Source organism: Petromyzon marinus, assembly GCF_048934315.1.
Source record: "Petromyzon marinus isolate PM22_M1 ecotype Great Lakes invasive population chromosome 77 unlocalized genomic scaffold, UKy_Petmar_22M1.pri1.0 chr77_unloc.2, whole genome shotgun sequence".
Classification (NCBI taxonomy): Eukaryota; Metazoa; Chordata; class Hyperoartia; order Petromyzontiformes; family Petromyzontidae; genus Petromyzon; species Petromyzon marinus.
The window spans coordinates 1,119,756-1,142,255 of record NW_027422622.1 but is presented as its reverse complement, the minus strand read 5'-3'; the positions used below and the strand labels follow the sequence as shown (position 1 = coordinate 1,142,255).

Sequence of the window (22,500 nt, the reverse complement as noted above, 5' to 3'; positions counted from 1 at the left end):
TGGGTGGGTGGCGAGGTGGAGGTTGGAGGTGGGAGGTCAACACAGACACAGAGACACACAGAGACACACACAGACACACACACACAGACACACACACACAGACACACACAGACACACACACAGAGACACACACAGACACACACACACACAGACACACACACACAGACACACACAGACACACACAGAGACACACACAGACACACACAGACACACTGCAGGTGACACACACACACAGATACACACACACATAGACACACACACACACACAGAGACACACAGACACACACAGAGACACACAGACACACACAGATACACACTGCAGGTGACACACACACAGACACAGACACACACAGACACACACACAGACACACAGACACAGACACAGATACACATACAGACACACAGACACACACAGACACACACAGACACAGAGACACACACAGACACACATACAGACACACACACAGACACACACACACAGACACACACAGACACAGACAGACACACACACACAGATACACACACAGACACACACAGACACAGAGACACACACAGACACACACAGACACACACACACAGACACACACACACAGACACACACAGACACTCACACACACAGAGACACACACAGACACACACACACACAGGCACACACAGACACAGAGACACACACACAGACACACACACAGACACACACACACACACAGACACACACACAGACACACAGACACACAGACACACACAGATACACACACAGAGGCACACACAGACACACAAAGACACAGAGACACACACACAGAGACACACACAGACACACACAGACACACACACACAGACACACACAGACACACACACACACAGACACACACAGACACACACACACAGATACACACACAGACACACACACACAGACACACATAGACACAGAGACACACACACAGACACACACACACAGACATACACACAGACACACACACAGATACACACACAGACACACACACAGACACACACACAGATACACACACAGAGACACACACACAGACACACACACACACAGAGACACACAAAGAGACACACACAGACACACACACACACACAGAGACACACACAGATACACACACACACAGATACACACAGACACACACACACAGAGACACACACACAGAGACACAGACACACACAGACACACGCATTGGCAGTGTGTGTGTGTCACCTGCTGTGTCTGTCTGTGTGTGTCTGTGTGTGTGTGTCACCTGCTGTGTGTGTGTATCTGTGTGTGTGTGTCACTGTGTGTGTGTGTGTCTGTGTGTCTATCTGTGTGTCTCTGTGTGCGTGTGTCTGTGTGTGTCACTGTGTGTATGTGTCACTGTGTGTGTCACTGTGTGTGTCACTGTGTGTGTCACTGTGTGTGTGTCACTGTGTGTGTCACTGTGTGTGTGTGTGTCACTGTGTGTGTGTCACTGTGTGTGTGTCACTGTGTGTGTGTCACTGTGTGTGTGTCACGCTGTGTGTGTGTCACTGTGTGTGTCACTGTGTGTGTCACTGTGTGTGTGTCACTGTGTGTGTCACTGTGTGTGTGTCACTGTGTCACTGTGTGTCTGTCACTGTGTGTGTGTGTATGTGTCACTGTGTGTCACTGTGTGTGTGTCACTGTGTGTGTGTGTGTCTGTGTGTGTGTGTCTGTGTGTGTGTCACTGTGTGTGTGTCACTGTGTGTGTGTCACTGTGTGTGTGTCACTGTGTGTGTGTCACTGTGTGTGTCACTGTGTGTGTCACTGTGTGTGTGTGTCACTGTGTGTGTCACTGTGTGTGTGTCACTGTGTGTGTCACTGTGTGTGTCACTGTGTGTGTCACTGTGTGTGTGTGTATGTGTCTGTGTGTGTCACTGTGTGTGTGTGTCACTGTGTATGTGTCTGTGTGTGTCACTGTGTGTGTGTCACTGTGTGTGTCACTGTGTGTGTCACTGTGTGTGTGTATGTGTCTGTGTGTGTCACTGTGTGTGTCACTGTGTGTATGTGTCTGTGTGTGTCACTGTGTGTGTGTCACTGTGTGTGTCACTGTGTGTGTGTGTATGTGTCTGTGTGTGTCACTGTGTGTGTGTGTGTGTGTCACTGTGTATGTGTCTGTGTGTGTCACTGTGTGTGTGTGTCACTGTGTGTGTATGTGTCAGCCCATGGCAAAACAACCCCCTACCTCCTCGCGGTGCCGGACGGGCAACTCTGTCGTGGACAGTGCTGTGGGGGGAGTTCCAATTTTGATTGGCTCCTCCCCTCATGGCATATGTGTCCACCACAGGGGCTAAACGGGGGCTCTGGACGGGTGCGAGGGGCTGGTAACCCCTCCACCTTCAATTAATTACCACAAAACCACGAATTAAACTGAAATATGTAACAACTAAGCTTGTGCCGGAGGCCCCGGGGGGCCAGGCGTCTATGACGTCTCCTGGCCAAACCCCAATTGGCGGAGCCAGGAGATTGAATACCTACCCTCGGGGCTACTCCAGAAACAACGAAAAGCCACTACGGGTGGCCACGTGGAATGTTCGAACGCTCACTGCAGAGGAGAGGCTGCCACTCCTCTGTCGGGAGCTGGACCGGTACCGCCTGGATCTATGCGGCATTCAGGAGGTCCGGTGGACCGGCTCTGGCTCCTGCCACCATGAGGGGTGGACAGTCCTCTACTCGGGGCAGCAGACTGCCAAACAACAGGGTGTGGGTCTTCTTTTGAATAAAAGAATGAAGGGGGCGTGGGAGCGTGGCGGTGAGGTGTGGGAAGCTGTAAGCCCCAGGCTACTTTGGGCTCGCCTTCCCATCAACCGGAGGCGAGGAATGGTGGTCGTGGTTACTTATGCCCCCACCGAAGATGAACATCCGTGGAGGGATGCAGGCAAAGCCGATGAGTCAGATGCCTTCTATGACCTCCTGTCACAGGTGCTGGCTAAAGTGGCCCCTCGGGATAGAGTCATCATGTTGGGTGACTTCAATGCCCGAGTTGGTCATGATACTGGCACCTGGTCTGGAGTGATTGGAGGGCATGGGCCAGATCAGCTCAATAACAACGGTAGGAGGCTGCTAGATTTTTGTGCAGCCCATGGGCTTGTAATTACCATCACGCTGTTCCGGCATCGGCGCATCCACACAACATCATGGATGCATGCCGGGTCCAAGCAAGAACATCTGCTGGACTACATAGTGACGGACCAGCGAATGCGAGCCCATGTCCTTGACACCAGGACCTACCGTGGAGCTGATCTGCCCTCTGACCATCGACTAGTCATCTGTAAGATGCGCCTGCCATTCTTCCACTCCGGTGGTGGGTGTACACCCAGGACCCCATTCCAACCTAAAGTGGCCTGGTCTCAGTTATCTGATGAAAGTTGCAAGCGAGAATTTCATCATCGCTTGCGGGTGGGATTGGCATCGTCCCCGACTCCTCCTGATGTCGAGGGTAAATGGGCGAGGTTTAGGACTGTGACTCATGCAGCTGCAATGGCTGCTTTGGGTACGCGGTCCAGACCTCCCCAGACACCCTGGATGACAGAGGAGTTGTTCAGGATGGTTGAGAAAAAGCGACAGGCCCACTGTCATCGGCTACAGAATCCCACGTCAGAGAATGAGGAGGCTTACCGCAGCCTTCGCTCGGAGGTTCGGAGAGCCGTGAGGCGCTGCAAGGATGGGTGGTGGTCGCGGGTTGCTGAGGAGATGGAGTCTGCCTCAGTGGCCCGTGATCACAAATCGCTATTTAACTCCATCAAAAAAGTAACCTGCAGCACCACACCTATTACCATCATTAGGGGAAAAAACGGTGATCCAATTTCCGACCCCCAGGAACAGGTTCGCAGATTTGCTGAGCATTTCTGTGAGGTCCTGGGGGAGGGAAAATCCCTCAGCCAGGAAAACATCATGGCACAAAGTGAGGATGACCCTGCTGAGGCTGCGGTGCCTCAAATATTGGATGAAGTCACCCCCTGTGAGTGGCTGGCTGAGGTGCCATCTGCTGAGGAAGTATTGAAGGCGATCCGGAGTCTGAGACTAGGAAAGGCAGCGGGCAGAGATGATCTCCCAAGCGAAATGCTGAGGGAGGGTGGCGTTTGTGCACAGACTGCCCTATATGACATCATAACAACAGTCTGGACCACTGGACGGGTTCCGCAGGATTGGAAGGATGCCCTGGTGGTCCCCCTTTTTAAGAAGGGGGACCGCACAGACTGTAACAACTACAGGGGCATCTCACTCCTCAGTGTGCCGGGAAAGGTCCTGGCAAGGATTATTCAGCATCGCCTTGCCAGGCACGCTGAGGAGAGGCTTGCGGAGCCCCAATGCGGTTTCAGGAAAGGGCGGTCCTGCACAGATGCCATATTTTCTGTCCGTCTGCTACAGCAGAGGTGTAGGGAATTCCAACAAGACCTACATCTCTGCTTTATTGACCTGGTCAAGGCCTATGATACCATCAGTAGGCCTGGGCTCTGGGTCGTTCTTCGTGCTTTTGGAGTACCTGACCCTCTGCTCACGATCATTAAGGACCTTCATGATGGTGAGCGGGCCCGGGTAAAACTACGTGGCCGGGAGTCAGAGCCATTCCCTGTACACCTTGGGGTGCGACAGGGATGTCCTCTGGCTCCCACATTATTTAACATCTATTTTGACCACGTAGTTCGTGAAGCCTTCAATAGCTGTACCGGGGGAATCTCCATATGGTACAGATATAATGGGAGGCTAATCGATGCCCGGGTGCGGTCAAGGGATGGCTCCCTATTGCTCAACCACGTTATGTATGCTGATGACTTGGTAATAGCTGCTCAGTCAGAGGAGGAGTTGGAGACGCTGCTGCTGAGACTGGAGCGTGCCACTAAGAGGTGGGGCCTTACCATCAGCCCCACCAAAACTAAGCACCTGCCTGGGTATTTTGTACCATCGGACACTCCACCCCCACAACTCCCAATCGGTGATGGGGCAGTTGTGGAGAGAGTGGAGAGTTTCCCATACCTGGGCAGTGTGCTTATGACTGGCTCCAGTTTAACAGCAGAGGTCTCACTCCGAATCAGTCGAGCGGCAATATCTTTTCATCGGTTGCGTAACGCTGTGTGGAAGCTACCTGGTCTGTCGCTCCGCACTAAGCTTCAGGTCTTCTCGGCCACGGTCATTCCCTCCCTTCTCTACGCTTGCGAAACGTGGACCCCCCTAATGGAACATCTTCGCCGGTTAGAAACATTTAGGCTGACCTGCCTACGATCCATCCTGGGTTTAACCAGACTGGATTGTGTGAGGAGCTCACAAATCCTTGAAAGATCTGGGCAGGGTCCCATCGGTGAGCTCCTCCGGCAGGCAAGGCTGCGATGGCTGGGTCATGTAGCCCGCATGCCCAGCCACCGCATGCCGAAACAGCTTTTGTTTGGCCGGATTGAGGGGGCTAAGCGGGCGCGGCACGGGCTAGAGAAGAGATGGAGTGATGTGGTACAGGAGGACGTGGAGCTGAGTGGACTTGCCGATGACTGGTACCAGCGGTGTCAAGATCGGCCTCTGTGGAGGAGGCTCGTGAAGGATGCTACTGGGCAGTTGGAGGCAGTTGCCCTCCAACAACAACGGAGGGCGGAGGAGCGACGCTCACAACAGTGAGCGGAGCGCCGGGTGGCTAAAGCACAGCAGGTTGGCACAGTAGGGGGCACAGGTGGTGCATCAGCCAGTCATCTCAGTCAGTCGACCCGTGGCACCTGGGTCTGCCCCGTGACCTCCTGCCAGCGGGCGTTCGACACTTCACGTGGCCTCAGGATGCACATAGCCTGGCACAAGCGTCGTGGTGACGTCACCGCCACTTAGTGGCGAATGGCGGTTGTTGTTGTTGTTGTATGTGTCACTGTGTGTGTGTCACTGTGTGTGTGTCACTGTGTGTGTGTCACTGTGTGTGTCTGTGTGTGTGTGTCACTGTGTGTGTGTCACTGTGTGTGTGTCACTGTGTGTGTCACTGTGTGTGTCACTGTGTGTGTGTGTGTCACTGTGTGTGTGTGTGTCACTGTGTGTGTCTGTGTGTGTGTGTCACTGTGTGTGTGTCACTGTGTGTGTCACTGTGTGTGTGTCACTGTGTGTGTGTCACTGTGTGTGTCACTGTGTGTGTGTGTCACTGTGTGTGTGTCACTGTGTGTGTCACTGTGTGTGTCACTGTGTGTGTGTCACTGTGTGTGTGTGTCACTGTGTGTGTCACTGTGTGTGTGTGTGTCACTGTGTGTGTGTGTGTCACTGTGTGTGTGTGTGTGTGTGTCACTGTGTGTGTCACTGTGTGTGTCACTGTGTGTGTGTGTGTCTGTGTGTGTGTGTGTCACTGTGTGTGTCACTGTGTGTGTGTGTCACTGTGTGTGTCACTGTGTGTGTGTGTCACTGTGTGTGTCACTGTGTGTCACTGTGTGTGTGTGTGTCACTGTGTGTCACTGTGTGTGTGTCTGTGTGTGTGTCACTGTGTTCGGCAAAACAACCCCCTACCTCCTCGCGGTGCCGGACGGGCAACTCTGTCGTGGACAGCGCTGTGGGGGGAGATCCAATTTTGATTGGCTCCTCCCCTCATGGCATATGTGTCCACCACAGGGGCTAAACGGGGGCTCTGGACGGGTGCGAGGGGCTGGTAACCCCTCCACCTTCAATTAATTACCACGAAACTACGAATTAAACTGAAATATGTAACAACTAAGCTTGTGCCGGAGGCCCCGGGGGGCCAGGCGTCTATGACGTCTCCTGGCCAAACCCCAATTGGCGGAGCCAGGAGATTGAATACCTACCCTCGGGGCTACTCCAGAAACAACGAAAAGCCACTACGGTTGGCCACGTGGAATGTTCGAACGCTCACTGCAGAGGAGAGGCTGCCACTCCTCTGTCGGGAGCTGGACCGGTACCGCCTGGATCTATGCGGCATTCAGGAGGTCCGGTGGACCGGCTCTGGCTCCTGCCACCATGAGGGGTGGACAGTCCTCTACTCGGGGCAGCAGACTGCCAAACAACAGGGTGTGGGTCTTCTTTTGAACAAAAGAATGAAGGGGGCGTGGGAGCGTGGCGGTGAGGTGTGGGAAGCTGTAAGCCCCAGGCTACTTTGGGCTCGCCTTCCCATCAACCGGAGGCGAGGAATGGTGGTCGTGGTTACTTATGCCCCCACCGAAGATGAACATCCGTGGAGGGATGCAGGCAAAGCCGATGAGTCAGATGCCTTCTATGACCTCCTGTCACAGGTGCTGGCTAAAGTGGCCCCTCGGGATAGAGTCATCATGTTGGGTGACTTCAATGCCCGAGTTGGTCATGATACTGGCACCTGGTCTGGAGTGATTGGAGGGCATGGGCCAGATCAGCTCAATAACAACGGTAGGAGGCTGCTAGATTTTTGTGCAGCCCATGGGCTTGTAATTACCAACACGCTGTTCCGGCATCGGCGCATCCACACAACATCATGGATGCATGCCGGGTCCAAGCAAGAACATCTGCTGGATTACATAGTGACGGACCAGCGAATGCGAGCCCATGTCCTTGACACCAGGACCTACCGTGGAGCTGATCTGCCCTCTGACCATCGACTAGTCATCTGTAAGATGCGCCTGCCATTCTTCCACTCCGGTGGTGGGTGTACACCCAGGACCCCATTCCAACCTAAAGTGGCCTGGTCTCAGTTATCTGATGAAAGTTGCAAGCGAGAATTTCATCATCGCTTGCGGCTGGGATTGGCATCGTCCCCGACTCCTCCTGATGTCGAGGGTAAATGGGCGAGGTTTAGGACTGTGACTCATGCAGCTGCAATGGCTGCTTTGGGTACGCGGTCCAGACCTCCCCAGACACCCTGGATGACAGAGGAGCTGTTCACGATGGTTGAGAAAAAGCGACAGGCCCACTGTCATCGGCTACAGAATCCCACGTCAGAGAATGAGGAGGCTTACCGCAGCCTTCGCTCGGAGGTTCGGAGAGCCGTGAGGTGCTGCAAGGATGGGTGGTGGTCGCGGGTTGCTGAGGAGATGGAGTCTGCCTCAGTGGCCCGTGATCACAAATCGCTATTTAACTCCATCAAAAAAGTAACCTGCAGCGCCACACCTATTACCATCATTAGGGGAAAAAACGGTGATCCAATTTCCGACCCCCAGGAACAGGTTCGCAGATTTGCTGAGCATTTCTGTGAGGTCCTGGGGGAGGGAAAATCCCTCAGCCAGGAAAACATCGTGGCACAAAGTGAGGATGACCCTGCTGAGGCTGCGGTGCCTCAAATATTGGATGAAGTCACCCCCTGTGAGTGGCTGGCTGAGGTGCCATCTGCTGAGGAAGTATTGAAGGCGATCCGGAGTCTGAGACCAGGAAAGGCAGCGGGCAGAGATGATCTCCCAAGCGAAATGCTGAGGGAGGGTGGCGTTTGTGCACAGACTGCCCTATATGACATCATAACAACAGTCTGGACCACTGGACGGGTTCCGCAGGATTGGAAGGATGCCCTGGTGGTCCCCCTTTTTAAGAAGGGGGACCGCACAGACTGTAACAACTACAGGGGCATCTCACTCCTCAGTGTGCCGGGAAAGGTCCTGGCAAGGATTATTCAGCATCGCCTTGCCAGGCACGCTGAGGAGAGGCTTGCGGAGCCCCAATGCGGTTTCAGGAAAGGGCGGTCCTGCACAGATGCCATATTTTCTGTCCGTCTGCTACAGCAGAGGTGTAGGGAATTCCAACAAGACCTACATCTCTGCTTTATTGACCTGGTCAAGGCCTATGATACCATCAGTAGGCCTGGGCTCTGGGTCGTTCTTCGTGCTTTTGGAGTACCTGACCCTCTGCTCACGATCATTAAGGACCTTCATGATGGTGAGCGGGCCCGGGTAAAACTACGTGGCCGGGAGTCAGAGCCATTCCCTGTACACCTTGGGGTGCGACAGGGATGTCCTCTGGCTCCCACATTATTTAACATCTATTTTGACCACGTAGTTCGTGAAGCCTTCAATAGCTGTACCGGGGGAATCTCCATATGGTACAGATATAATGGGAGGCTAATCGATGCCCGGGTGCGGTCAAGGGATGGCTCCCTATTGCTCAACCACGTTATGTATGCTGATGACTTGGTAATAGCTGCTCAGTCAGAGGAGGAGTTGGAGACGCTGCTGCTGAGACTGGAGCGTGCCACTAAGAGGTGGGGCCTTACCATCAGCCCCACCAAAACTAAGCACCTGCCTGGGTATTTTGTACCATCGGACACTCCACCCCCACAACTCCCAATCGGTGATGGGGCAGTTGTGGAGAGAGTGGAGAGTTTCCCATACCTGGGCAGTGTGCTTATGACTGGCTCCAGTTTAACAGCAGAGGTCTCACTCCGAATCAGTCGAGCGGCAATATCTTTTCATCGGTTGCGTAACGCTGTGTGGAAGCTACCTGGTCTGTCGCTCCGCACTAAGCTTCAGGTCTTCTCGGCCACGGTCATTCCCTCCCTTCTCTACGCTTGCGAAACGTGGACCCCCCTAATGGAACATCTTCGCCGGTTAGAAACATTTAGGCTGACCTGCCTACGATCCATCCTGGGTTTAACCAGACTGGATTGTGTGAGGAGCTCACAAATCCTTGAAAGATCTGGGCAGGGTCCCATCGGTGAGCTCCTCCGGCAGGCAAGGCTGCGATGGCTGGGTCATGTAGCCCGCATGCCCAGCCACCGCATGCCGAAACAGCTTTTGTTTGGCCGGATTGAGGGGGCTAAGCGGGCGCGGCACGGGCTAGAGAAGAGATGGAGTGATGTGGTACAGGAGGACGTGGAGCTGAGTGGACTTGCCGATGACTGGTACCAGCGGTGTCAAGATCGGCCTCTGTGGAGGAGGCTCGTGAAGGATGCTACTGGGCAGTTGGAGGCAGTCGCCCTCCAACAACAACGGAGGGCGGAGGAGCGACGCTCACAACAGCGAGCGGAGCGCCGGGTGGCTAAAGCACAGCAGGTTGGCACAGTAGGGGGCACAGGTGGTGCATCAGCCAGTCATCTCAGTCAGTCGACCCGTGGCACCTGGGTCTGCCCCGTGACCTCCTGCCAGCGGGCGTTCGACACTTCACGTGGCCTCCGGATGCACATAGCCTGGCACAAGCGTCGTGGTGACGTCACCGCCACTTAGTGGCGAATGGCGGTTGTTGTTGTTGTTGTATGTGTCACTGTGTGTGTGTCACTGTGTGTGTGTCACTGTGTGTGTCTGTGTGTGTATGTCACTGTGTGTGTGTCACTGTGTGTGTCACTGTGTGTGTGTGTGTCACTGTGTGTGTGTGTCACTGTGTGTGTGTCACTGTGTGTGTCTGTGTGTGTGTGTCACTGTGTGTGTGTCACTGTGTGTGTCACTGTGTGTGTGTCACTGTGTGTGTCACTGTGTGTGTCACTGTGTGTGTGTCACTGTGTGTGTGTGTCACTGTGTGTGTCACTGTGTGTGTGTCACTGTGTGTGTGTGTCACTGTGTGTGTCACTGTGTGTGTGTGTGTCACTGTGTGTGTGTGTGTCACTGTGTGTGTGTGTCACTGTGTGTGTCACTGTGTGTGTCACTGTGTGTGTGTGTGTCTGTGTGTGTGTGTGTCACTGTGTGTGTCACTGTGTGTGTGTGTCACTGTGTGTGTCACTGTGTGTGTGTGTCACTGTGTGTGTCACTGTGTGTCACTGTGTGTGTGTGTGTCACTGTGTGTCACTGTGTGTGTGTCTGTGTGTGTGTCACTGTGTTCGGCAAAACAACCCCCTACCTCCTCGCGGTGCCGGACGGGCAACTCTGTCGTGGACAGCGCTGTGGGGGGAGATCCAATTTTGATTGGCTCCTCCCCTCATGGCATATGTGTCCACCACAGGGGCTAAACGGGGGCTCTGGACGGGTGCGAGGGGCTGGTAACCCCTCCACCTTCAATTAATTACCACGAAACTACGAATTAAACTGAAATATGTAACAACTAAGCTTGTGCCGGAGGCCCCGGGGGGCCAGGCGTCTATGACGTCTCCTGGCCAAACCCCAATTGGCGGAGCCAGGAGATTGAATACCTACCCTCGGGGCTACTCCAGAAACAACGAAAAGCCACTACGGTTGGCCACGTGGAATGTTCGAACGCTCACTGCAGAGGAGAGGCTGCCACTCCTCTGTCGGGAGCTGGACCGGTACCGCCTGGATCTATGCGGCATTCAGGAGGTCCGGTGGACCGGCTCTGGCTCCTGCCACCATGAGGGGTGGACAGTCCTCTACTCGGGGCAGCAGACTGCCAAACAACAGGGTGTGGGTCTTCTTTTGAACAAAAGAATGAAGGGGGCGTGGGAGCGTGGCGGTGAGGTGTGGGAAGCTGTAAGCCCCAGGCTACTTTGGGCTCGCCTTCCCATCAACCGGAGGCGAGGAATGGTGGTCGTGGTTACTTATGCCCCCACCGAAGATGAACATCCGTGGAGGGATGCAGGCAAAGCCGATGAGTCAGATGCCTTCTATGACCTCCTGTCACAGGTGCTGGCTAAAGTGGCCCCTCGGGATAGAGTCATCATGTTGGGTGACTTCAATGCCCGAGTTGGTCATGATACTGGCACCTGGTCTGGAGTGATTGGAGGGCATGGGCCAGATCAGCTCAATAACAACGGTAGGAGGCTGCTAGATTTTTGTGCAGCCCATGGGCTTGTAATTACCAACACGCTGTTCCGGCATCGGCGCATCCACACAACATCATGGATGCATGCCGGGTCCAAGCAAGAACATCTGCTGGATTACATAGTGACGGACCAGCAAATGCGAGCCCATGTCCTTGACACCAGGACCTACCGTGGAGCTGATCTGCCCTCTGACCATCGACTAGTCATCTGTAAGATGCGCCTGCCATTCTTCCACTCCGGTGGTGGGTGTACACCCAGGACCCCATTCCAACCTAAAGTGGCCTGGTCTCAGTTATCTGATGAAAGTTGCAAGCGAGAATTTCATCATCGCTTGCGGCTGGGATTGGCATCGTCCCCGACTCCTCCTGATGTCGAGGGTAAATGGGCGAGGTTTAGGACTGTGACTCATGCAGCTGCAATGGCTGCTTTGGGTACGCGGTCCAGACCTCCCCAGACACCCTGGATGACAGAGGAGCTGTTCACGATGGTTGAGAAAAAGCGACAGGCCCACTGTCATCGGCTACAGAATCCCACGTCAGAGAATGAGGAGGCTTACCGCAGCCTTCGCTCGGAGGTTCGGAGAGCCGTGAGGCGCTGCAAGGATGGGTGGTGGTCGCGGGTTGCTGAGGAGATGGAGTCTGCCTCAGTGGCCCGTGATCACAAATCGCTATTTAACTCCATCAAAAAAGTAACCTGCAGCGCCACACCTATTACCATCATTAGGGGAAAAAACGGTGATCCAATTTCCGACCCCCAGGAACAGGTTCGCAGATTTGCTGAGCATTTCTGTGAGGTCCTGGGGGAGGGAAAATCCCTCAGCCAGGAAAACATCGTGGCACAAAGTGAGGATGACCCTGCTGAGGCTGCGGTGCCTCAAATATTGGATGAAGTCACCCCCTGTGAGTGGCTGGCTGAGGTGCCATCTGCTGAGGAAGTATTGAAGGCGATCCGGAGTCTGAGACCAGGAAAGGCAGCGGGCAGAGATGATCTCCCAAGCGAAATGCTGAGGGAGGGTGGCGTTTGTGCACAGACTGCCCTATATGACATCATAACAACAGTCTGGACCACTGGACGGGTTCCGCAGGATTGGAAGGATGCCCTGGTGGTCCCCCTTTTTAAGAAGGGGGACCGCACAGACTGTAACAACTACAGGGGCATCTCACTCCTCAGTGTGCCGGGAAAGGTCCTGGCAAGGATTATTCAGCATCGCCTTGCCAGGCACGCTGAGGAGAGGCTTGCGGAGCCCCAATGCGGTTTCAGGAAAGGGCGGTCCTGCACAGATGCCATATTTTCTGTCCGTCTGCTACAGCAGAGGTGTAGGGAATTCCAACAAGACCTACATCTCTGCTTTATTGACCTGGTCAAGGCCTATGATACCATCAGTAGGCCTGGGCTCTGGGTCGTTCTTCGTGCTTTTGGAGTACCTGACCCTCTGCTCACGATCATTAAGGACCTTCATGATGGTGAGCGGGCCCGGGTAAAACTACGTGGCCGGGAGTCAGAGCCATTCCCTGTACACCTTGGGGTGCGACAGGGATGTCCTCTGGCTCCCACATTATTTAACATCTATTTTGACCACGTAGTTCGTGAAGCCTTCAATAGCTGTACCGGGGGAATCTCCATATGGTACAGATATAATGGGAGGCTAATCGATGCCCGGGTGCGGTCAAGGGATGGCTCCCTATTGCTCAACCACGTTATGTATGCTGATGACTTGGTAATAGCTGCTCAGTCAGAGGAGGAGTTGGAGACGCTGCTGCTGAGACTGGAGCGTGCCACTAAGAGGTGGGGCCTTACCATCAGCCCCACCAAAACTAAGCACCTGCCTGGGTATTTTGTACCATCGGACACTCCACCCCCACAACTCCCAATCGGTGATGGGGCAGTTGTGGAGAGAGTGGAGAGTTTCCCATACCTGGGCAGTGTGCTTATGACTGGCTCCAGTTTAACAGCAGAGGTCTCACTCCGAATCAGTCGAGCGGCAATATCTTTTCACCGGTTGCGTAACGCTGTGTGGAAGCTACCTGGTCTGTCGCTCCGCACTAAGCTTCAGGTCTTCTCGGCCACGGTCATTCCCTCCCTTCTCTACGCTTGCGAAACGTGGACCCCCCTAATGGAACATCTTCGCCGGTTAGAAACATTTAGGCTGGCCTGCCTACGATCCATCCTGGGTTTAACCAGACTGGATTGTGTGAGGAGCTCACAAATCCTTGAAAGATCTGGGCAGGGTCCCATCGGTGAGCTCCTCCGGCAGGCAAGGCTGCGATGGCTGGGTCATGTAGCCCGCATGCCCAGCCACCGCATGCCGAAACAGCTTTTGTTTGGCCGGATTGAGGGGGCTAGGCGGGCGCGGCACGGGCTAGAGAAGAGATGGAGTGATGTGGTACAGGAGGACGTGGAGCTGAGTGGACTTGCCGATGACTGGTACCAGCGGTGTCAAGATCGGCCTCTGTGGAGGAGGCTCGTGAAGGATGCTACTGGGCAGTTGGAGGCAGTCGCCCTCCAACAACAACGGAGGGCGGAGGAGCGACGCTCACAACAGCGAGCGGAGCGCCGGGTGGCTAAAGCACAGCAGGTTGGCACAGTAGGGGGCACAGGTGGTGCATCAGCCAGTCATCTCAGTCAGTCGACCCGTGGCACCTGGGTCTGCCCCGTGACCTCCTGCCAGCGGGCGTTCGACACTTCACGTGGCCTCAGGGTGCACATAGCCTGGCACAAGCGTCGTGGTGATGTCACCGCCACTTAGTGGCGAATGGCGGTTGTTGTTGTCACTGTGTGTGTGTGTGTCACTGTGTGTGTGTGTGTGTATGTGTCACTGTGTGTGTGTGTGTGTCACTATGTGTGTGTGTGTCACTGTGTGTGTCACTGTGTGTGTGTCACTGTGTGTGTGTCACTGTGTGTGTCTGTGTGTCACTGTGTGTCTGTGTGTGTGTGTGTGTGTGTCACTGTGTGTGTCACTGTGTGTGTCTGTGTGTGTGTCACTGTGTGTGTCACTGTGTGTGTCTGTGTGTGTGTCACTGTGTGTGTCTGTGTGTGTGTCACTGTGTGTGTCACTGTGTGTGTCTGTGTGTGTGTCACTGTGTGTGTCACTGTGTGTGTCTGTGTGTGTGTCACTGTGTGTGTCACTGTGTGTGTGTGTCACTGTGTGTGTGTCACTGTGTGTGTGTGTACACTGTGACTGTGTGTGTGTCACTGTGTGTGTCACTGTGTGTGTATCACTGTGTGTGTGTGTCTGTGTGTCACTGTGTCTGTGTGTCACTGTGTGTGTGTGTGTACACTGTGACTGTGTGTGTGTCACTGTGTGTGTCACTGTGTGTGTGTCACTGTGTGGGGAGCGGTAGTGTAGCGGTTAGCGCGCTGCGCTATGAACCTGGCGACCCGGGTTCGATTCTCGCTCACGGCCAACACCAGTGACGATTATCTGAACCGGTCCCAGGCCTCCCCTAGGTCGACTCAGCCTCAAATGAGTACCTGGTGCGGTGTGTAAACATTGCCACTAGGGAGACAAAGGCGGTCGGGCGTGGTGCTGGCCACCCACCCCCTCGTGTACCGTTCCGGCCTTCATAGGTGCTCGCTAACAGCACTTGCCCCTACAGTCTGTTAAGGCTATATGGGGGATCTTTTGTCACTGTGTGTGTGTGTGTCACTGTGTGTGTCACTGTGTGTGTGTGTGTCACTGTGTGTGTCACTGTGTGTGTCTGTGTGTGTGTCACTGTGTGTGTGTGTGTCACTGTGTGTGTCACTGTGTGTGTGTGTCACTGTGTGTGTGTGTCACTGTGTGTCACTGTGTGTGTCACTGTGTGTGTGTGTCACTGTGTGTGTGTCACTGTGTGTGTCACTGTGTGTGTGTGTCACTGTGTGTGTGTGTCACTGTGTGTATGTGTGTGTGTGTCACTGTGTGTGTCACTGTGTGTGTGTCACTGTGTGTGTGTCACTGTGTGTGTGTGTCTGTGTGTGTCACTGTGTGTGTGTCACTGTGTGTGTGTCACTGTGTGTGTCACTGTGTGTGTGTCACTGTGTGTCACTGTGTGTGTCACTGTGTGTGTGTGTCACTGTGTGTGTGTCACTGTGTGTGTCACTGTGTGTGTGTGTCACTGTGTGTGTGTCACTGTGTGTGTGTCACTGTGTGTGTGTGTCACTGTGTGTCTGTGTGTCATTGTGTGTGTGTGTCACTGTGTGTGTGTGTAACTGTGTGTGTCACTGTGTGTGTCACTGTGTGTGTGTGTAACTGTGTGTGTCACTGTGTGTGTCACTGTGTGTGTGTCACTGTGTGTGTCACTGTGTGTGTGTGTCTGTGTGTGTGTCACTGTGTGTGTCACTGTGTGTGTGTAACTGTGTGTGTCACTGTGTGTGTCACTGTGTGTGTGTCACTGTGTGTGTCACTGTGTGTGTCACTGTGTGTGTGTGTCTGTGTGTGTGTCACTGTGTGTGTCACTGTGTGGGTGTGTCTGTGTGTGTGTCACTGTGTGTGTCACTGTGTGTGTCACTGTGTGTGTGTGTCACTGTGTGTGTCACTGTGTGTGTCACTGTGTGTGTGTCACTGTGTGTGTCACTGTGTGTGTGTCACTGTGTGTGTCACTGTGTGTGTGTCACTGTGTGTGTCACTGTGTGTGTGTCACTGTGTGTGTCACTGTGTGTGTGTGTCACTGTGTGTGTGTCACTGTGTGTGTCACTGTGTGTGTCACTGTGTGTGTGTCACTGTGTGTGTCACTGTGTGTGTCACTGTGTGTGTAACCTGCTGTGTGAGCTTGTCGCGAGCTCGCTGCTCACGCTGCCACTCATCCTCACGCTGCTCCCACACGCGGCGAGCCTCCTCACTGTGCCCGCACATCAACAACAACAACAATAATAACAACAATAACAACAACAACAACATCAAAAACAACATCAACAACAACATTCATAACAAACTCAACAACATCACCAACAACAACATTGATAACATCCTCAACAACATCAATAACAACAACATCAACAACAACATCAATAACAACAGCAACAACAACATCAACAACATCAACAACAACATAAACAACAACATCAACAACAACAACATAAACAACAACATCAACAACAACAACATTAACAACAACATCAACAACAATAACAACATCAACAACAACAACATCAACAACAACAATAACAACAACATCAACAACATCAACAACATTCATAACAACCTCAACAACATCAATAACAACAACAACATCAATAACATTCATAACAACCTCAACAACAACAACATCAACATCATCAACAACATCAACAACAACAACATCAACAACAACATCATTGATAACAACCTCAACAACAACAACATTGATAACAACCTCAACAACATCAATAACAACATCAATAACAACATCAACAACAACAACATTGATAACAACCTCAACAACATCAATAACATCAACAACAACATCAACAACAACATTGATAACATCCTCAACAACATCAATAACAACATCAATAACAACAACAATAACAACAACAACATTGATAACATCCTCAACAACATCAATAACAACATCAACAACAACATTGATAACATCCTCAACAACATCAATAACAACATCAACAACAACAACATTGATAACATCCTCAACAACATCAATAACATCAATAACAACAACATCGATAACATCAACATTTACATCATCAACAACATCAACATCACCATCTACATCATCAACAACATCACCATCTACATCATCAACAACATCACCATCTACATCATCAACATCATCATCATCACCATCAACAACATCAACAACATCAACAACATTAATCTTCATTTGAAGCATTTGTGACTGCAGGAATACAAACTCTTTGGTTCTATCGGCAAAGTCATCACGTAGTTGGTAGAAATAAAATAAAATAAATCACGACGTTTCGAACAATTCCATCTCCACTACAACGAGACGTTATTATATACGTGGTGATGGGCAAGCAGGCTGTGCCTGAGCAGGAAAGGAATTCCATCCCCGCTACAACAAGATGTTATATACGTGGTGATGGGCAAGCAGGCGGTGCCTGAGCAGGAAAGGAATTCCATCCCCACTACAACAACAAGACGTTATTATATACGTGGTGATGGGCCAGCAGGCGGTGTCTCAGCTGGACAGGGATTCCATCCCTGCTACAGCGAGACGTTATATATGTGGTGATGGGCCAGCAGGTGGGGTCTCAGCTGGACAGGAATTCCATCCCCGCTACGAGACATTATATACGTGGTGATGGGCAAGCAGGCGGTGCCTGAGCTGTACAGGAATTCCATCTCCACTACAACGAGACGTTATATACGTGGTGATGGGCCAGCAGGCGGTGCCTGAGCTGGAAAGGGATTCCATCCCGCTACGAGACGTTATTATATACGTGGTGATGGGCAAGCAGGTGGGGTCTCAGCTGGACAGGAATTCCATCCCCGTTACAGCGAGACGTTATTATATACGTGGTGATGGGCAAGCAGGCGGTGCCTGAGCTGGAAAGGAATTCCATCCCCACTACAACAAGGTTATTATATACGTGGTGATGGGCAAGCAGGTGGGGTCTCAGCTGGACAGGAATTCCATCCCCGTTACAGCGAGACGTTATTATATACGTGGTGATGGGCAAGCAGGCGGTGCCTGAGCTGGAAAGGAATTCCATCCCCACTACAACAAGGTTATTATATACGTGGTGATGGGCAAGCAGGCGATGCCTGAGCTGGACAGGGATTCCATCCCCGCTACAACAAGATGTTATATACGTGGTGATGGGCAAGCAGGCGATGCCTGAGCAGGAAAGGAATTTCATCCCCACTACAACAACAAGACGTTATTATATACGTGGTGATGGGCCAGCAGGCGGTGCCTGAGCAGGAAAGGAATTCCATCCCCGCTACAGCGAGACGTTATATACGTGGTGATGGGCAAGCAGGCGATGCCTGAGCTGGACAGGGATTCCATCCCCGCTACAGCGAGACGTTATATACGTGGTGATAGGCCAGCAGGCGGTGCCTGAGCTGGAAAGGAATTCCATCCCCGCTACAGCGAGACGTTATATACGTGGTGATGGTCAAGCAGGCGGTGCCTGAGCTGGAAAGGAATTCCATCCCCGCTACAACGAGACGTTATATACGTGGTGATGGGCCAGCAGGCGGTGCCTGAGCTGGAAAGGAATTCCATCCCCGCACGCGAGCACGTCAGTTGTGTTAATGGGGGGAGATTAAGGAGGGCATTGCATCTCAGGAATGACATCCTTCACAGATGGGGTCAGATCACGGATTTTGCGTGCACGTGCCGCAGCTGGTGTTACACACAGACGCTGATATCCACGAATCTCCCTGCCTAATCTCTCCCATCAACACAGCGCTAATATCCCATGGACACTGCTGCTGCGCGAGTATGCGGGGGCGATAGTCTTCAGCGGCGACGGGAGCTCATTTCATGCTCATCTCTCTCTCCCCAATCTCTCTCTCCTTAATCTCCCCCCATTAACACAACTGACGTGCTCGCGTGCGGGGATGGAATTCCTTTCCAGCTCAGGCATCGCCTGCTTGCCCATCACCACGTATATAACGTCTCGCTGTAGCGGGGATGGAATTCCTTTCAGCTCAGGCATCGCCTGCTCGCCCATCACCACGTATATAACGTCTCGCTGTAGCGGGGATGGAATCCTTGTCCAGCTCAGGCATCGCCTGCTTGCCCATCACCACGTATATAACGTCTCGCTGTAGTGGAGATGGAATCCCTTTCCAGCTCAGGCACCGCCTGCTTGCCCATCACCACGTATATAACGTCTCGTTGTAGCGGGGATGGAATTCCTGTCCAGCTCAGGCATCACCTAGCTTGCCCATCACCACGTATATAACGTCTCGTTGTAGCGGGGATAGAATCCCTTTCCAGCTGAGACCTCGCCTGCTTGCCCATCACCACGTATATAACGTCTCGTTATTGCGGGGATGGAATCCTTGTCCAGCTCAGGCATTGCCTAGCTTGCCCATCACCACGTATATAATGTCTCGTTGTAGCGGGGATGGAATCCCTTTCCTGCTCAGGCACCGCCTGCTTGCCCATCACCACGTATATAACGTCTCGCTGTAGCGGGGATGGAATCCCTGTCCAGCTCAGGCATTGCCTTGCTTGCCCATCACCACGTATATAACGTCTCGTTATAGTGGCTCTCTCGCTGGTTTAGCAGTTCCACTGCTGGATTATTTTTTTTTCCGCCCGAGGACGACCGCTTGTGGTGCGATCGAAACGTCGTGATTTATTATTATTATTTTATTATTTTATTACCGACGTGACTATATATGAAGAACCAAAGAGCAACACCACCACCCTCACCATCACCCTCACCATCACCCTCACCATCACCACCCTCACCACCACTCTCACCACCACCACCCTCACCACCCTCACCACCACCCTCACCATCACCACCCTCACCACCACTCTCACCACCACCACCACCCTCACCACCACCACCACCACCACCACCACTCTCACCACCACCACCCTCAGCATCACCCTCACCATCACCACCACCCTCACCACCACCACCCTCACCATCACCCTCACCATCACCACCACCACCACCCTCACCACCACCACTCTCACCACCACCACCCTCACCATCACCCTCACCATCACCACCACCACCCTCACCACCACCCTCACCACCACCACCACCACCACCCTCACCAGCACCACCACCACCACTCTCACCACCACCACCCTCACCACCACCCTCACCACCACCACCACTCTCACCACCACCCTCACCATCACCTTCACCATCACCACCCTCACCACCCTCACCACCACCACCACTCTCACCACCACCACCCTCACCACCACCCTCACCACCACCCTCACCACCACCACCACTCTCACCACCACCCTCGCCACCACCCTCACCATCACCACCCTCACCACCACCCTCACCACCACCACCCTCACCACCACCACTCTCACCACCACCCTCACCACCACCCTCACCTCCACAACCACCCTCACCACCACCACCCTCACCACCATCACCCTCACCACCACCACCACCACCATCACCCTCACCACCACCACCACCCACACCACCCTCACCACCAACCTCACCACCCTCACCACCACCCACCGGTAGAATGAGTCTATGAGCACCACCACCACCCTCACTACCACCCTCACCACCACCCTCACCACCCTCACCACCACCACCCACCGGTAGAATGAGTCTATGAGCACCACCACCCTCACCACCACCCTCACCACCACCCTCACCACCCTCACCACCACCACCCACCAGTAGAATGAGTCTATGAGCACCACCACCACCACCACCACCCTCACCACCACCCTCACCACCCTCACCACCACCACCCACCAGTAGAATGAGTCTATGAGCTCCACCACCACCACCACCACCCTCACCACCACCACCACCACCACCACCCTCACCACCCTCACCACCACCACCCTCACCCTCACCACCACCCACCGGTAGAATGAGTCTATGAGCACCACCACCACCACCCTCACCACCCTCACCACCACCACCACCCTCACCCTCACCACCCACCGGTAGAATGAGTCTATGAGCACCATCACCACCACCACCACCCTCACCACCCTCACCACCACCACCACCACCCTCACCACCACCACCACCACCCTCACCACCACCACCACCCACCGGTAGAATGAGTCTATGAGCACCACCACCCTCACCACCACCCTCACCCTCACCACCACCCACCGGTAGTATGAGTCTATGACCACCCTCACCACCACCACCCACCGGTAGAATGAGTCTATGAGCACCACCACCACCACCACCACCACCCTCACCACCACCCTCACCACCACCCTCACCACCACCCTCACCACCCTCACCACCACCACCCACCGGTAGAATGAGTCTATGAGCACCACCACCCTCACCACCACCCTCACCACCACCACCACCACCACCACCCTCACCACCCTCACCACCACCACCCACCGGTAGAATGAGTCTATGAGCACCACCACCACCCTCACCACCACCACCACCACCCTCACCACCACCACCCACCGGTAGTATGAGTCTATGAGCACCACCACCACCACCACCCACCGGTAGTATGAGTCTATGAGCTCACCACCACCACCCACCGGTAGAATGAGTCTATGAGCACCACCACCACCACCACCACCACCACCCTCACCACCACCACCACCCTCACCACCACCACCCACCGGTAGAATGAGTCTATGAGCACCACCACCCTCACCACCATCCTCACCACCACCCTCACCACCACCCTCACCACCCTCACCACCACCACCCACCAGTAGAATGAGTCTATGAGCTCCACCACCACCACCACCACCCTCACCACCACCACCCACCGTTAGAATGAGTCTATGAGCTCCACCACCACCACCACCACCCTCACCACCACCACCACCACCACCACCACCCTCACCACCCTCACCACCACCACCCTCACCACCACCACCACCCTCACCACCACCCACCGGTAGAATGAGTCTATGAGCACCACCACCACCACCCTCACCACCCTCACCACCACCACCACCACCCTCACCACCACCACCACCCTCACCCTCACCACCCACCGGTAGAATGAGTCTATGAGCACCATCACCACCACCACCACCCTCACCACCACCACCACCCACCGGTAGAATGAGTCTATGAGCACCATCACCACCACCACCACCCTCACCACCACCACCACCCACCGGTAGAATGAGTCTATGAGCACCACCACCACCACCACCACCCACCGGTAGTATGAGTCTATGAGCTCCACCACCACCACCCACCGGTAGTATGAGTCTATGAGCTCCACCACCCTCACCACCACCCTCACCACCACCACCACCCACCGGTAGTATGAGTCTATGAGCTCCACCACCACCACCACCCACCGGTAGTA

At 53.8% G+C, this 22,500-nt stretch overlaps 1 protein-coding gene across 1 annotated transcript in view; it reads right to left on the bottom strand.

The window, feature by feature from the left end:
* LOC116958455 (uncharacterized) overlaps positions 1 to 22,500 on the bottom strand; it is a 40,411-nt gene that overhangs the window by 8,513 nt on the left and 9,398 nt on the right. Inside the window, exon 4 of the mRNA XM_076058608.1 lies at positions 16,315 to 16,396. Within this exon, the coding sequence (XP_075914723.1) occupies positions 16,315 to 16,396 (82 nt within the window). The remainder of the gene's footprint in view (positions 1 to 16,314; positions 16,397 to 22,500) is intronic.